General features: G+C 36.4%; 1 protein-coding gene across 1 annotated transcript in view; it reads left to right on the top strand.

Annotated features, from left to right (window-relative positions):
* LOC141439896 (myogenesis-regulating glycosidase) overlaps window positions 1-18635 on the top strand; it is a 61084-nt gene that overhangs the window by 14838 nt on the left and 27611 nt on the right. Inside the window, 1 exon segment of the mRNA XM_074104336.1 lies at window positions 5779-6288. Within this exon segment, the coding sequence (XP_073960437.1) occupies window positions 5806-6288 (483 nt within the window). The 5' untranslated portion in view covers window positions 5779-5805.

Genomic DNA, 18635 nt, shown 5'->3' with positions numbered 1-18635 from the left:
TTAATTGAACTTACGCGGCCAATCATCTGTGTTAAACTAATTAACGGATTGATTTGCGTACTATTCGCGCATCCCGTGACTTGATAGGTTTTCGAATTTGGAAACGGTTGCGTGTATGTTTTGAAACTGGCCGTTCGATTATTTTTTTAAATCGGAATACAGATTTCGTGCTAGAATTTGTTTTTTTTCTCGATCTTTGTAGATGGTTTCCAATATGAAATGGGACTGTGAAACAGGGTGTGCGAGTGAGAAAGTAAAGTGTTTTTGGTTTATATTCTACGTGGACTATATAATTTATGCAATACTTACCATAGTGTTGCTTGCTTTATTCATTTATTTCGTAAATGTTCTGTGATTTACATACAATGGGATGCATTACGGAGATGACGCGTGGAGAGCTGAAAATCATAATGTTAAGGTAAAACATAATTTTAGTATATAAATTTAAGCCGTATTTTAACCTGTTTGTTACTGGGTTAAAATGTACCCGGCAACTGGGAACATACATGTAAACTAACAAAGAGTTAATATTATTTATGTACTTGTATATGTTTAGTTCTAATCCGTACTTAATTATCAATGCGAAAGTATGTCTGCCTGTATGTTACCTCTTCATATAGCTTTAAGGTTGAAGATAGTTTAAGACTGTACCCTAAGAACGACATAGGATAGTTTATTCCGCAAAATTGCACAATTCCCTCGGAGCGATAAAATATTTTTTTTTGCCAGATAGAGTCACAGGTAAAAAGATAGTATATGAAAATAGTATGTGAAGTTCCAATATCTCAGGAGTGGCCCTATAGTCGTCTACCTCACCTACATACTATACGCGTGTATTGGGCTTCAATCACTCCTGCTGGCTCGTGCTGAGGCACCGACTTCAGACTGGTGGAAAATAATATTCATGGTTTTTTGTAGTCGGTTCTTATTTTTTGTTATAAATTTTTTTTTCACGCTTTTTAGTGTAAAAGATCCAAGATACAATAAAATGTCAACTACTCGTCATCTATTACGAATTTTTTTTTCCGATGCAGAGACGTTCATTATTGAGGAGTCCTGGTGCTTCATCATCCGTTCCATATCATGAGTTATGAATTACGATGAGCTTAAATTGCTTAGCAACTGCGTTAAAGTAAAATTGAAAATACAAACTGAAATATAGATGCACAGAAAAAACAGAAAAATAAGACCATCACTGGGAATCGAACCCAGGTCCTCGGTAATCCGTACCGCGTGCTATACCGCTACACCACTGATGGTCAACGGTACCGACACGAATTTCCCTATGCACCTCATATCTCAGCTTGTGTTTCTTACTTAGTCACTTAAGCAGCGACGCTAGCGACATCTATGCCGTAAGCCCTCAAACTTTTTCAGTTTTTTTCGGTTTTACGGGATGACCGTAAAAGTAAAAATTTGGAATTGAAATAAAAAATACAAAAAGATTCCAAAAAACCAATCTGCGTTAAAGTAATTGAAATTCAACCCGTGAAGTGCTTGTTATTGAGTAGTCGCTTCATTGGTCAAATTTGGTCTTCATCATCAGTTCCACTTCATCAAATCATAATTTTCAAGAGCAAATACACGAGTTGCTCCTAAATTATATCGATATTACCATAGGCGTTCCTACATTATTTGAAGAGTTCCCTCGATTTCCTTAGGATCCAATCATCAGATCCTGATTTGGTGCTTATGGGAGGTCAAAATTAGGCAATTAGGTAATTGAAAGCATTCCTAGAATGTTTTTTTTTTTTAAACTGTTCATAAATTATGGAGTTCTGAGGTAACAAACATAAAAAAAACCGAATTGATAACTTCCTCCCTTTTTTGAAGTCGGTTAAAAAAGCATATTCACTCTGTGACGTCATATAGCTGTGAACAGTGACGTCACAGCGCACACACAGTAAAGGAAGCTGTTTTATCTAGAGCGATAATCTTGGTGCAAACAAATGATATCTTGTGTGCCCGGCCTTGTATGGACTGAATAGCCGAACATACATAGATTATCTTATGTATACATAGGATGCCGCGTGCCGTCCAATATATGTAATAACTTTTTTAACCCCTAACGCAAAAAGAGAGGTGTTTTATATGCTATTTTATGTCTGTCTGTCTGTAGCATTATAGCTCTCAAATGGATGGACTGACTTCGATGCGTTTTCATTTACATGAAGCGAGTTTTCTTGAAAATCCTTAATGCCGTGTTTGAGATATTGAACAACGTTCTGGCTAATAACATAAGGTAAATCATAATAATAAGGCCGCATGTAGACAACGGACCTTGTAGACTTGCGGTGTTGTATCCTTTCACTGGACACTTATCAATACAAATACAATTTTCAATACAAATTCTTATAACTGGCATTTATGTAAATTATAATGTAATGGACAAGACGAAAGTCATGTCTAATGTCCATGTTGTACCAACTCCCGTAGTAGTCGGAGACTCTGCGCTCGAAGTTGTTGACGACTATGTATACCTGGGACAAACGGTCCAGTTAGGTAGGTCCAACTTTGAGAAAGAGATCACTCGTCGAATCCGACTCGGCTGGGCAGCGTTCGGGAAGCTTCGCAGTGTCTTTTCGTCCAAATTACCGCAGTGTTTGAAGTCAAAAGTCTTTGATCAGTGTGTGTTGCCAGTGATGACATACGGATCTGAGACGTGGGCGTTAACGATGGGCCTCATGAGAAAACTCAAAGTCACTCAGAGGGCTATGGAGAGGGCTATGCTCGGGGTTTCTCAGCGGGATAGAATTAGAAATGATGATATCCGCAGTAGAACTAAGGTTACCGACATAGCCCGAAGAATTTCGAAACTAAAGTGGCAGTGGGCGGGGCACATTGCTCGCAGGACTGATGGTTGATGGGGCCAGAAGGTTCTCGAATGGCGTCCGCGGACCGGGAGACGAGCTGTCGGTAGGCCTCCAACAAGATGGAGCGACGACTTGGTTAAGATCGCGGGATCGCGGTGGATGCGGAAAGCACAAGACCGGTCTGAGTGGAGAGCTTTGGGGGAGGCCTATGTCCAGCAGTGGACGTCTTTCGGCTGACATGATGAATGTAATGGTGTATTGAATGAATAAATAAACTAAACGGTAACAGTATTTTAAAGATACCGCGAACCCCTTAATCATCATCCGGGACCCCCGGGGGTCGCGACCCACAATTTGAAAAACACAGGGTTAAAACAGCACAATGAAATGAACGACAACTCTATATTACTCGCCAACTCTACATAGTGAGAGTCGCGGGCAACTATTGGATGCAAGTGGCGAGTTCTCGTTCACTGTGACGTTCTAAGGGGGAGCCTTTATTCAGCAGTGGACGTCTTCCAGCTGATGATGATAAAAACCATATAAAAAAATAGTTTACAAAACACTTTACTTAAAATAACAAACTTGAGTCATTACAAAAAATGCCAAAAACGAAAAAAGAGAAAGAAACTTAGTATAGTGACAAAACAGGGGGGGGGGAGACCAAAACAGTAAGTGTGTATGCAACTGTGTGTGTGTGTGTGTGTGTGTGTGTGTGTGTGTGTGTGTGTATAAAAACCCTCTTAATCAACTTTTAAAGGATGTCATGTTTTTATCGTGCATCTGTCATGTGCTTGCGGGACCAAACGAAGGTCATGAACCCGAGAGATTACTAAATAAAGAAGTTGCTAATACTTTGACAAACACCCGTATGACAGAATGACGGCATTTGATATACGGTGCTTCCAAGTTCAGGTGTGTCGAAAAATGGTGTCTAGTTCAAGGATTTTTCAAAATATAAGGTAATTTATTTAATCAGGCGAAATATGTGTAACATTAAAGTATTTAGGGTTTCAGCCATGGTGGTCTAGTGGTTTGACCTATGGCCTCTCAAGCAGAGGACCGCGGTTTCAAATCCGGAATCGAACCTCAATTTTTTTCACAACTCATTTGCTCAATTTCATTTGTAATTTACCACGAGCTTTACAGTAAAAGAAAACATGGGAACGGGTGGATACAATGGCCCAAGCCCTCTCATAGTGAGAAGAGACTTCTGCCCAGCAGTGGGACGTATATAAGATGAAATGCTGATGATAAGTTATTTTACTGGCTTTTATTTAACTTGCGATAGTTGGATGTATATTTCAGCCACGAACAAGAAGGTGTTTTACTCAAAGTCAAAGTCAAAATATCTTTATTCAATTTAGGCTACAACAAGCACTTATGAATGTCAAAAAAAATCTACCACCGGTTCGGAAAAACCTCTGCTGAGAAGAATCCGGCAAGAAACTCAACGAGGTATATATATTTTTTTTTAAAACAGATTTACAATATTATTAAATGACATGTATACATCACAAGTATTTAACACAACTTTATTTTTAACACAGTAGGTTCGCTATTTGAAGGGATCGCTAATGCGGATCGGAATTATTTCCAAATATCCCTGTCCATGATATAATCATTAACTTTATAATACGCCTTTGATATTAATGTCTTCTTGACAATAGATCTGAATTTTGTATCCGTTTCATTTATAATATTTTTTGGAATTTTATTATAAAAACGTATGCAATTTCCCAGAAAAGACTTTTTGGTTTTAGCCAGTCTGTAAGATGGAACTTTAAGCTTCCCTGTGTTTCTAGTAGCCTTTGGCTTATCGACGTTAGTGGGAAAATCACATATGTTCTTCCTAACATACATGATTATTTCAAAAACATAAAGCGACGGCAGGGTTAGGATATCTGTTTCCTTAAAAAAAGATCTTAAAGATTCACGCGTCTTCAAATTATAAATTGCTCTAATTGCTCTCTTTTGTAAGATAAACTACCTAAGGTTTATTATCATTTGTGGATTTTACAACGGATCGATAGGTATTTAATATTTGTAGGCCTTTTTTGGCAACGTAATTTTGCCATATCGTATGTTTCGTCGAATAATTAAGTAAGTTTATGTCTTCTTCTATTTGGTTTAACCTCCTGCGGCCCACCATACAACAAAAATTGACATCGAAATTTAAATCTTTCATTTTTTTGTTACTTAATTTGAATGATACAGAGAAAATTACACTTTATTCCTTTTTCAAAAGATATAAATTCTATTGCTAACAATATGTACTAGTATTATCACTTCGAACCCCAGGACGTTAAGCTATTTCGTAGGTTTCTCATTTTCACTTTTGTTAACAATTCCCATCCTTTTTTAACCCCCGACGCAAACAGAGGGGTTTTACGAGTATAAGTTTGACCGCTATGTGTGCATGTCTGTCTGTGTGTGTGTCTGTCTGTGGCACCGTAGCTCTTAAACGGGTGGTCTGATTTGAATGCGGTTTTTTTATTTGAAAGCAGGGTTTCCAGCACTAGTTCTTAGACATTTTTCATCAATATCGGTTCTGCTGTTTTTGAGATATTGAACTTTGAAGATACAAAGTCGGGTGTTTTCCAACTTTTAGTTGGTTAGTTTAGGTTATTGTATCGGGAAAGTTAATTGGTAACACCTAAGATACAGGCTTAACCTAGTAGGTATGTATCGACGAGACTGAGTGTAATCTCGAGTGGAAATTTATTGCTCTTATAAATTACATGCAAAACATACCTACTGCTTATCTACTTCGACTGTCCGTATATTTTCTTACAGAGAAAGAACTCGTTAAGTAAACTGATTAAAGTAAAGTTCTGACTTTATTTACATATTTTTTATTTAATCAATCCATATAATTACCATTACCAATATAAAAATTGGAATTAATCTACATATACTACTTACTACTTTTTCCACCCGTTAAGTTAAACTATTTCTGTTTCAGGTTACTGCTTTATGAAATACACTCAACATGGACAACCAACCCAAAGAAATAGCAAAAGGTCTCAACTCTCCAGAATTAAAAAGAAACAAAGACATCCCCTTCGCAGACGACTTCATAGAACTTGACCATGTCAAGCACGATGAACCAATCCGACCAAAACGAGAGAAAACAAAAGAAATACACGCCACTGACTTAGGTGAAGTACATTCTTCACCCGATAGTGATACTATAGTTGTTAACACCCCAGAAGGAACGCTTTATATAACTCTAGAACCAGATTCGGCTAAGTCTAGTAAAGTTAATAGTCCTAGTACACAGTCTACAGACTTATCGTCTCCTAGTACTTCGAGGGCGGTTGGGGCTGAAGAGTCGATGGCGATGATAGAGAACGAGAAGGAAGTAGAACAGAGAAGGGCGAACTTGAGAAGGAATTCGATTTCGATGCCGACACTGCAGAATTTGGAGCTGGAGGTGCTGAGGCAACAGTATTTGCAGAATCCGCAGGATGAGGTGAGACCTTATTAATAAATGTCTTTTGTTCTTAATGAATTATAAGGATATACTTAAGCTCAGACATGATAGTATGATTGCTGCATAGAAAAACTCTCAGAAATATTTTCATGAAAAAGTAGAATTACTTAATTAAATTATTTGCAAAAAGTGATACAAAGATTAACGGACGGTTGTACAAGATAACCATTTCAAACATTCTGAAAAATTTACGGTTTCGGCAGGAACAAAAAATGTAACAAAAATTATGACAAATATACAATATAATGATTTTTTTTTAAATTATGCGACTCGATCCGTCGACTCCGCTGAACAACAACGAATTATTACCCATCTTAGGGCTATAGATGGAAGAGTTAAACACTTTTCACAATCTCTACAAACTGATAAAGACCCAGTTTGTTATCTATTGAGTGCAACGACTGGTCAAACACCATAAACATAAAGCCACTAATCCCTGCCTGTGTAAACATTATTAGCGTACATATTTGGGGATAAACAACTATTGTGTTTTGACAATTTTTGCACCTCATAGTTTTTACTAAAAGTAACCGATATAGTTTGTAGATTATGCAGGTTGAAGTAGCAATGGACGGCCACATCGCTTGAAAAACAAACAACCGTTGGAGGAGAAAGGTTCTCGAGTGGCGATCACGAACATTTTAGAAAAATATTTTTTTAAAGCCATACCTAGTAGTCTTGTGGTTTCACCTATGGCCTCTCAAGTAGTGCTCGCGTGTTCGAGCCCAGGCAGGGCACCTCTGAGCTTTTCGAAATTTATATGTGAAAAAAAAGAAGAATTTACATACACCTGCGCTATTTCATTAAAGTATTTTTCAGAAATAACTTTAATACAGTTGGGAAGGTTCTAAATAAAAATAGTCTATTTACGAGTAGTCCGTGAATAGATTTTCAGTAAATATTTTATACTTTTTTTGTGAATCAAACAAAGAATGACAAAGATGAAGCGCATCGAAATTCGGGAGTGGGGGCTTGTGATGTTACGGCGTGCTAAAAAATGTCGCACGGCGTAACGTCACGCGGTACTTTAACTGGGTATATCTTCATCATTTTTTGTTTAATCGACAAAAGAGAATACGAATACTAACTCTCTAGGAAACTAACCAATTTCACTTTTAATACCTACTCCAGAAAACTGAAAGTCATTGAGCATTAATTAAGGTAAAATCCAATTAAAGCAGAAACGAACTAATCGGCCACTTAAATGTAATGACATTAATAAGACAAGTGCTCATTGATAAGACAAACAAAATAATAAGTAGTCATTTTGACAAATATTTCGCTATCATTACGTCACTTGCAGATATCATAGCACGTGATAAAGACAAATTTGATAATACTCCGGAAAGAAATCCAGCAGTCGCTATATAATCTTTGAGTAACAATAGTGCTCGCGAATTAATTATTAAAGTAAATTAGTTTCCAAACAATAACGACCCACCAGATAATAAAACAATAACAGAATACCAATCGTATATGATAAGTGTGTTTGTTGACCTAAGATAACTAGACGTGGAACGGTTAAAGGTGAAACAAGTTTAAATTTTAGTGGCAAAGTGACAGTGTCAATAAATTACAATAACTCGAAGAAAATCTATAATAAGAATAAGTCTCTGACTGCAATTTTTTATATAACTAAAGTAAATACAAGGAAACATTCTGTATTCAATGAATAAGACATGAACTACAATTAGGAAGTGAAATTTCTGATAGCGCAACCTTGATTGGAAATAAACCACAGTGGATTATAGTTAAATTAGGTTTTAACTAACTCAATATGCGTCTTCGAAAGAAGCCAGATTTACGAATTAACATCCCTTCATACCCTCATGACTATGTTGAAATGCCGCCAGAAACAAAACGCCTAATTTTAGAAGCAAACAAGACACCGAACGACCTCCAGTATATAGATGATGAAACGCCGTCGTCATCATCATATTTCCAAATCGGAAGCCCTGTATTACCTGGCCCGTCAACTACGGGAATTCATGAACCACCACATAGCTTCCAAAACTCAAGACCTACTTCACCAGGACCTACATCACCTACTGGGTATCACCCACCACACAGTTTCCAAAATTCAAGACCAACATCACCAGGGCCGATATCACCTTCTGGATATACCCACCCAATTGGTTTCAGAGTTTCAACACCCACCGTGAGAATTATAGAACCAAACGACATACACAATAAAAGAGAAAACCATGTTGATAATGCTGATAAACAGCCGCAATTTCAAATCGGCAGTCCGATATCACCTATAGATGGTCCTGCGTATCCTCATGGGAAAAAATTGCCTGATTATGGTTTTGAAGCGTACTCTCCTATTATGCGGAATAAAGAAGCGAAAGGAAATGCGAAAAAAGACGCCAATGAAAAATCATTGCAACCAGTAGCCGGGTATACACAAAATGATAGTGATAGAGCTCCAACACCTACAATTAAGATAATTGATCCAGAGGATAAAGAACGTAAACAGGGTGATGAAGACGTTGTTTTTGGTTATGAGAGTCCCGTTGTCTATAGGAAATTGAAAAGAGCATCAGTGTCTATGCCCCATGGGTTGCAAAATTACGAGCTGCAGGCATTGCGGCAAATGCACGCGGAGAGAGTGAGTAGGAATTATTGTTTTTGCTGTAAGATAAGGAGCTGATAAAACGATGAGTAACATATTAGTAACGTCTTTACCTTGCATTTACCTCATTTATAAACAGTTTAAATCAAAATAGAACATGAAAAGTTTTTTTTAATTGCATTTTGGATACTTAGAACCTTTTTTGCTGCTGGCACATGAATTTTCGTCCAAACTACATAATCACCAAATTTCAAGTCAAAGGAAGGTCAAATTCGACTCCCAAGCTTTGATCACTGACAGAATAATATTGCAAATCTGAAATCTGTTTTAAAAACCAACGTAGCCAACTCAGAAAGTTGAAAAAGCCTGACGAACCGATTGTAATAAAACAACAAAAACCATTGAACTAGCTTTCGTTAAAAAAAATCGCGTTAAAATCGGTTTACCGGTTTGAGAGCTACAATGCCATAGACAGACTGTCTGACAGACAGATATTGGTGTCAAACGTATAACACCCCTGTTTTTGTATCGGAGGTAAAATATTTACCTAAAAACAAACCATTTCCTGTTTATTTATTTTTTAGCCGAAAACAAACGAAACCATTTCAAAACCAACTTATTTATCGGAACGCTAACATATTAACAGTCATTTTCGCAAATGTAAATTTGAAATCAGTCCAATAGATCTCGAGATATTTAACATTTCAAATGGTAACACGATATTTTTAGACCTTTCTCAGCCATCTTGCGCCATCAGTGAGAAGGTCCCTTGTGACGTCCCAAATTGTTTAACGACGTCCTGCGGGATTGCCAATCTTATGTCGCTTGAACTGGCAAAGAAAAGAACACAACTAACTTCAAGTTTAGTGTTAACATTTATTTTTATTCTAAAATAAAATAATTAGGGGACTATAAAGTACACATAATACAATTTGAAAGTACCGCTAGCACAACAGTTCTTATAATGAATAAATATAATCATGTCAATCTATCATATCTTCATAGTTCCAGTGCAAACACTTATAGATAATAGATTACATAAATAGATTTACATAGTATTTATTATTATCTCAAAATCATCATCAGTCTTCTGCTCAATCATAATTATGATTGATTTTAATCTCGGTTTGATAATATAAGATGGGGATGCAAAGATACGAGTATAAACGCAAAATAAAGCTACTCCTAGGTATATTGATCACTTGCATACTGTCACTTTAGATTCGGGAATAATCATGCAGGGTTGATGCATTTTTGATACCATACGGTATTTGACAACTGTTAAATTGGCCATATCCTTTCATCATCATCATCATGTCAGCCGAAAGACGTCCACTGCTGGACATAGGCCTCCCCAAGGCTCTCCACTCAGACCGGTCTTGTGCTTTTCGCATCCACCGCGATCCCGCAATCTTAACCAGGTCGTCGCTCCATCTTGTTGGAGGCCTACCGACAGCTCGTCTCCCGGTCCGCGGACGCCATTCGAGAACCTTCCGACCCCATCGGCCATCAGTCCTGCGAGCAATGTGCCCCGCCCATTGCCACTTCAGTTTCGCAATACTTCGGTTTCATATCCTTTATATTATTATAAAAATATAGATATACATACAGACATTGTTTAGCGAAGAGAAAAATTAATTCTGTTGAAAATTGGATTTACAGCAATTTTTCTAAAACGCTTTTCTCTATGCAGCAAGTATAGCGCTACTTGCGTGACGTCACATGCAAGTAAGTCTTTCTCTGTCTAATCTTGAAATTCAAACCTTTATAAACTCTGTTATATTTAAAGATATCAAAATTTTTATGATCACACGGATTTTATTATTGGGATACTACATATCGACTGATATGAGTGGTCGAACGAATGCGGGATCGATTGTCGATCAATGAAATTGAGCATTTAACCAACGAGCCTCAGTTGACAGCACCTGCTGCTATTTGACTACATTAAATCAACGGATTGCCCGTGATCTTAAGACCAGTTCACTACTAACCTTGTAACTTGATGCTTCAATATAAAAACCGTATCAATACTGGCCGAAAACAATTTTCAATAAAAAAAAACATCAAGTAAAATACTGGCCGAAAAAAAAAAAAACATCAAGCAAAATACTGGCTGAAAACAATTTTTTTATTCGAAAAGTGACTAATAAATATGAGTATAGATACGAAACTCAATGCGTTTGCACATAAGTTTAAGTATGTGTCCCCATTGTGGATAGAGTCGGACTCTGACATCAGTAAGAGCAGTGAGAATGGAAGAGGCTTGTGCCATAGTGATGACAGCCTGCAATGCAGCAGCAACAGTTCGGATTCGAGCATCAACAATTTTCTGGATAATAAGGTTTTTATTTATTTCTGGCAGGATGCGCCTAGTGGTTTGACCTACGGCCTCGTAAGCAGAGGATCGCGGGTACAAACCCGAGCTCGGAACTCAGTTTTTCGGAATGAGGGCTATCGCGGATGAATTCGCCGCTAGAGGCGCTAGTGTAGCGTGAGGTCTCCGAAATGTCAAATCTCATAGTTTTTGGGTGAGCTACGCGGGTTTATTTATAATTACAATAATTTTTTCAATGTCTGAAATTAATTATGGCAAATATTCGTTCCGGGGCAATGAATGTCTGTGTTTTGAGACAGTTTTGTCTTTCGGAAACCTTTGTCCTCCCTTTTTTCCGAACAAAACGGGGACTATGCAACACTGTGGCATGCTCGATATTTTTATGGTACGGTTTTAAGGTGTATTAAATATGATTTTAATCTAAACTTTGTTTTCACGCCCGTAATAACAGACTTTGAAAGCCATACTTAAAAACCTCACGCAACAGTACGCCATCTAGTGAGACAAAAACGATAGCCCTCATTTACGCACGAAATCACATTTCTAATTTTGCCATGACCTTTTCGGTGAAAATATTGTGAGGAAACTTGCACTCACTTGTGGTGTTTCTAACAAGCACTTGGCCCGCGGGGCAACAGCAGTATGCAGGTACAGGCCCTGCGAAATATCACTAAGATGGCGCTAGATGGCGCTAACTTGTCACAGAAACGGGGTGACACTCTTTCCCGGCCGGGATAACACCGCCATGAAAATACCGGCCCTGTTTTTTTGTGTGCACGCCCATAGAAACTGACAGGAGCTTCTATGGGCGTGTACACGAAAAACCAGGTCGGTATTTCCATCCTGGTATTATCGGGGCCGGGAAAGAGTGTCACCCACAGAAACCCACCTTGCATGACGTTTCCCTTATTTAGAATATGGTCTAAGATTTTTTTTTAAAAAAAAAGTTAGTGGTAGTGGAGTTATGGAGGTCAAGAGGGGAAACCTTTTGCCCAGCAGTGGGACACTATACATAATATATAATATAGGCTACATAAACAAAACAAAGCTTGACAATGCGTGTTATAGAACGAAAATAGGGTAGAAGTACCCGTTTTGGCCACCTTAGCAAAGTTTTTGGACTGTTGACATTTGAAGTAATAATTATAAAAAGTTATAGTTTTAAGTTTGTATTTTTTATTAATAATAAATTTATTTCAAACGTGTATTTATGTAATTAAATTTATTTATTGCCATAAACGGTATTTCTACCTATATTTTTGAGCTACCCACACACACACACACACACACACACACACACACACACATACTTAATAATAATAAAATTACAAAGGTTATTCCATTCATTTGTTAGGTATTCCAGACGTCCAGCTAATCTACATAGGTACCAAATTTAATCCACATACACAATACACATATATACACATTAAAACCACACATTAAGCCACATACAATACAATACAATACAATAACTCTTTATTGCACACCAATACAGTAAACAGTAAAGAGAACACAAGTATATACATAGAGATTTTCTAAGGTAAGCAATAGGCGGCCTTATCGCTTCAGAGCGATCTCTTCCAGGCAACCTTTACAATGGACAGAAATAAGGAATACATTTTAGCAGGTGGTGCAATTTACAGTAGATTAGAGCTGTATCAAGAATACATAAAACTAACACATACAATACACATACACAACAAATCTAAACAGATAGATAGGTAGATAGATACCATAACAACACATAAATAAGATAACTATAACATTCATACGCAAGATGACAGGTAGTGCTCCCTAAGCATGACTTAAAGATAGGCAAGGACTTTGCGCGCCTCAAGTCTATCGGTAGGGTGTTCCACAACCGAGTGGCCTGGACAGTGTAAGAATAAACATAGAATTTAGAGTTTGAAAGTGGGACAGTAAGGAGGAAGTTCTGAGAGCAACGAACAGAAGTAACATAGCTAAATCGCTCTTTGAGGTAGCAAGGAGTTGCAGGGTTAAAGAGAATGCCGTAGAGAAGACACACATACACATACATACTCACAAATCTTCTCATTTATAGCATTAAAGAGTTGTCAAATACTGCATTCCGCTATGTTTTAAAGTATTAGTACAGTCAAGGGCATAACTGTATATATGTTACCAAGACGTCATAATATCTATTATATATCAAAGATTATATACTTACCTAGGTACACCTTTTTACCACTAACTCTAAGGTCGATGTAGGTATACATATTACCAACACCTATTTCTTCCGTGGATGTCGTAAGAGGCGACTGAGGATAGGTTAAGGTATACGAGGAGGCTAGCAACCTGTCACTATTGTACCGTTTTTGTCATACTAAAAATCTAAATTTGCTAAAAGTGGCTCCGAAGCGGTAATGTTTCGTGTGTTCTGCCTACCCCATTTGGGAATACAGGCGTGACGTTGTGTGTGTGTGTGTGTGTATATATTTGACGCTATTACTGTCTATATTTAAACCCTCGACTGTACCTATGCGAAATTTAGGTAGGTATTATCAACTTTTGAGAATTTCTTCCTCAATCTTTGTGAAAAGTTAAGATAAGTATACGCCTTAATTAGGCAGCACAAAAGGTTAGATAACCATCTTATAACGTTTTAAAACAGATCAAGAAAATTACTTTTATGATAAAAATCGGAAAAACAAAACACGACAAGTTGCGGAAAAGACCGATCATTACATAAAAGCATTTAATGATAAATGACTTCGAAACAGTATTTAGTTATTATACTAGCTGCTACTGTTGAAATAAAGTTTAAAATCGCTTGACGCTGCCTTCTTTTTACACTTTATCAATCTTGTAACACTAATAAGGTATAATTTAGTGCATATAAGTGCTTAGGGTTCCGACACACGGTGTGATTTTGTTTCTCAGTATCTACTGATTTACATTTCAATCGGTTCAGTATTTTTGGAGCAAATCAGATGTGACAGACGGACAGTCAGACACACACAAGTGATCACATAAGTGTTTTTTCCTTTTGTGGTACAGTATCCTAAATATGGGAAAAATCAAGGGTCCCTGTATCTGAATTTTATTTTCGGTTTTACAGTCGAAGCTAAATATATCTTTACGCTTTACTCCCTTGCCGCTGTCACTTTATGTTTGAACTTTTGTATAAAATTATCAGATGGAATACAGTGACAAAGGTACTAAAAGTGTAAATATATCTTTGACCTCGACAGTACAGAATCATTGGGTGCGAGTTCGACACACACTTTGATCGGTCTTATTCAAAACTTATTTTTAACCCCCGACGCAAAAAGAGCTCCGCCTTAGCTCTTAAGCGGGTGAACCGATTTGAATGCGTTTTTTAGGGTTCCGTAGCCAAAATGGCAAAATGGAACCCTTATAGTTTCGCCATGTCTGTCTATCTGTCCGTCCGCGGCTTTGCTCAGGGACTATCAATGCTAGAAAACTGTAATTTTGCACGAAATATATGAGCTATGCCGACAAAATGGTTTAATAAAAAATAAATGTGTGTGTTTTTTTTTCTCATCCAACCTTGTAATGTGGGGTATTGTTGGATAGGTCTTTTAAAACCATTAGGGGGTTGCTAAAACGAGTTTTCGATTCAGTGATTTGTTTGCAAAATATTCAACTTTAAAATGCAAATTTTCATTAAAATCGAGCGACCAATCTAAACAGGTGGGTGGAAAAATTAAAAAAAAAAACAGGATGGTAGTAAGTATATCAATCTTTCAAGGAAAACTATAACGGCTAAGTTTGCTTGAGAATTATTAGTAGTTTATGAGTAAATAGCAGCCTAAGGTATAAAATATACCTAAACTTTAGTTTAAGTTGGTTAGGTTATTGTATAGTAAAGTAAGCGAGTCCGAACTCAGCGTTATCTTTTTAATTATTCCTCAAGCATTCGGCTTAGTAATTAATAAAACAATTCTGCGAACTTATCACTTATCAATGACCTACTATAAACCGAATTGTTGACAAAGTAAAATAGCTTTTTATAATCTTTGTAATCTTGACCCGTTGTTTTGATACGTATAAGTACTCTTACAAGCCTAAACGTCAAATTTATACGTATGAAAATTGTCAGCGTTTTGTTTTAATTTGTGTTACGTTATGTTAAATCAAACTTTTAACCGATCTCAAACAAAGAGGAACTTCCCAATTAATGTGAACTGAAAGTGCAATAAAGTTCTGACTTACAAGATAAATACTTATACAAACAAAAATTGCAATTAAGTACGCGTAATTATTATTTATTTATTTCGGAGATCTCGGTAACGGCTCTAACTAATTTGATGAAATTAACTATGTGAGGGTTTTCAAAGGTGAACAACAATCAATCTATCTTGGTCTTATCTTTGGGAACACAAGAAAAGTTCAGTCACTCAGATACTATTTTAAAAGGTGATATCCTACTCTGATAAAGGGGTCAATCAACTATTTTACCGACACTTTGGGCGTCTCCTGCGTTACCAAAATTGTCTCTGGCGTTACCAAAAAATCGTGCTTCCAACAAGATATTTCACGGTTTAATAGGTTGAACATACGTAGGATGGCATGTATTCATGTACACCATTGCATTACAGAAAAAACATGGTTACTTAAAAAATTCTGCAATTGTTTGAAAAATGTCGCGGACAGATTAGTGTCGGTAAAAAAGTTGATTGGCCCAAAGATGACACTGTTTTCATATTTTTATTGTTCAAAAAAAACTTATAAATTTAATCAAACAATTTTATAATGCTACTCAATAATTTACACTGCATAAAGAACCCTACAGACTTTGATTAGATCAATTAATTAAGGTTCACACTCAATTAATTGAGTGCAGTTAGTGAGACAGACTAACATGCAAGATGGGAGGAGTACGACGGACGAGTGACTGCATACCTTTGACTCAGGTGTGTTCTTATTCCCAAAAAGAGGGACTCTATTTGTTTAACAAGTGTATCTGTGTATCTGTGGGGGGTATCTGGCAGCGTAGCTCCTGGAAGGATGGATTAATTCGGATTAGTATTGTCCAAAATGCAGAAAAGTTTTTTTTTCTATTCGACTGGATGGAAAACAAGGAAGTGGGTCTCCTGATGGTAAGAGATCACCACGGCCCATAAACAGGAAAGTTTTTGGAAAGTCCAAGGGCTCTTTAAGGCTGGAATGATTAGGCTGTTAATGGACCTTTGGCCTATCTGCATTGTTCATCAGGTGAGGTAAGGGGTCATTCACGGGTCTGCTTTATGTAAAAAAAAAATAAAAGGAAATCTCCATTCTATAAGTTTCCTGTTAACATTTTTTTCACTTCTCATGCTCTTAAAATGTTACTTAGTCTCTGCATATCGGGACTAAAGCTCCTCATTCATCTCTAGGGATTAAAGTTTGATTTTTAATTGGCGATGGAAACTCCTAAACATTCTATCACGGTGTTTGTGAAAGGAGGATTTTCAGGTCGTGGAAATAGCCTCAAAATGATAACTGTGCAAAAATATTTAAAAAACAAGACGATTTAATTCCGTGAAACACAATTACGAATATTATATTAATTTATTCAATTATACTAAGGATTAATTCATTTTGTTATGCATAATCCTATCAGTTTTTAAATAGTTATCAATATTAAAACTGTTGGCTAAATATGCAAGCACCATAAAGCGTAATTTCAAAAACAATAAAAGAAAAGAAAAAACCGCGTAATTTTTTTGCTATTTCAATTTTGAACAGATGCTCATTAGTCAAGCGTACGTTTTTAAAAAGTAGAATTGTAATTTTGAACAGAACGTTGTTTTTTTCCTCGCATTCAAAGTGAAGTAACGTATTTAACGCGAGACTCAACAACCATGGTGGCTAAACATGTCGCGTCATTATGGCTTGTTTTAGTCCCTTGTTGAACAATCTACTATAAATAACGAAGTCTAGGCATGATTTTATTACGTTGTTTGCTAATTTCTAATTTCTGACAACTTTTATGATCTCGCTGTCAATTTTTTTGGTATCCTAAGTTATTCATAGAGGTCATTCCGAATGGTGTTAAATAACTCTTTATAAAGGTGTTGAATCAATAAACTTGTGCTAAAATTATCTAATGGACTTGGCACGTCTGTGTTCAAATATTTCATAAAATAAACTTAAATGTACTAAACAGGTTATTTTGTATGTTTTGCGGGATTTGTTTAAGATAACGTTCGTGTACGGAATGTGTTAGGGTTCAATATTAACCTTTATTAATTACTTTTATTTTAAACTTGCCGTTTTTCACTCATAGTTAGTCACTGTTATAAGGGACTTAAAAATTAAAATTAAGTGGTAAAATGTATTTTTGAAGCAACTAAAAGTAGTTTCTGTTGTTACTAAAAATCAAAGAAAAAAAAATACCGACCAATAAATAAATAAATAAATAAATATCACGGGACAATTCACACCAATTGACCTAGTCCCAAAGTAAGCTTAGCAAAGCTTGTGTTATGGGTACTAAGCAACGGATAAATGTAATTATATAGATAGATACATACTTAAATACATAGTAAACACCCAAGACCCGAGAACAAACATACGTATTTCTCATACAAATATCTGCCCCGACACGGGAATCGAACCCGGGACCTCAAGCTTCGTAGTCAGGTTCTCACCAATACATTAGAACAAAGAAGTATAATAATATAATACATAGAACAGTAGGTTACGAAACGTTACCCAATAAAAATAATGTGTGCCTCAAAATTTTGATCGCTGGTCAGAAAAATAAACTAATTTCCAATTTACCATTTTATTTCAGTGTGCTTTCATTGAACCCTTTGAATAAATACATACATACTAAACACATTTCCTTGTTTGTTTCATTTCCTTTGTTTTTCATTGTCATAGTTTGTCTTGTCTTCCAGCGAGATAAAATTTAGTGACATTATAATCGCGGAGTGGCAACGGCGGCTAAGATGCTTCCAAACCTAGCACTGCCTAAAATCTAGAATTAAAAGTGAAAATTAGGGCATAATTCTGGATTAGCGGAATTGGCATTGAACACTTTTTACAATGTGGTCTAATTCCAAAACCAATTCGAGGAATAGGTTTATTAAATCATTTTATAATATTTTTGTAAAAAAATACTAATTGATTGTGTGTATATTTGCAAAAAATAGTGTTTGACCTTTGTTTGACTTTCATCGTAAATAAACGTTATAAACTAATCCGCCTAATTCTAATGCTGCCAGGTGACAGAAGACATTAAGTTTTTTTTAAATAATTGTGATGGGCAACGAAAAACGTAGTTTTTAACGCCGTGGCCACTATAGTTAGCTATAATTCCGGTAACTTCTAAATAGGGTATAAAACGTAAACGTAACTAAAACCAAAATCCTTCAAATGTGTCTTATATTCGCATATTTTATGAAAAAAAAACATCGTTTTTTTGAGACCAATTCCAATTAC

Source organism: Choristoneura fumiferana, chromosome 21 (assembly GCF_025370935.1).
Source record: "Choristoneura fumiferana chromosome 21, NRCan_CFum_1, whole genome shotgun sequence".
Classification (NCBI taxonomy): domain Eukaryota; kingdom Metazoa; phylum Arthropoda; class Insecta; order Lepidoptera; family Tortricidae; genus Choristoneura; species Choristoneura fumiferana.
The sequence above is the reverse complement of the archived record's forward strand: the minus strand, read 5'-3'. Positions and strand labels throughout refer to the sequence as shown.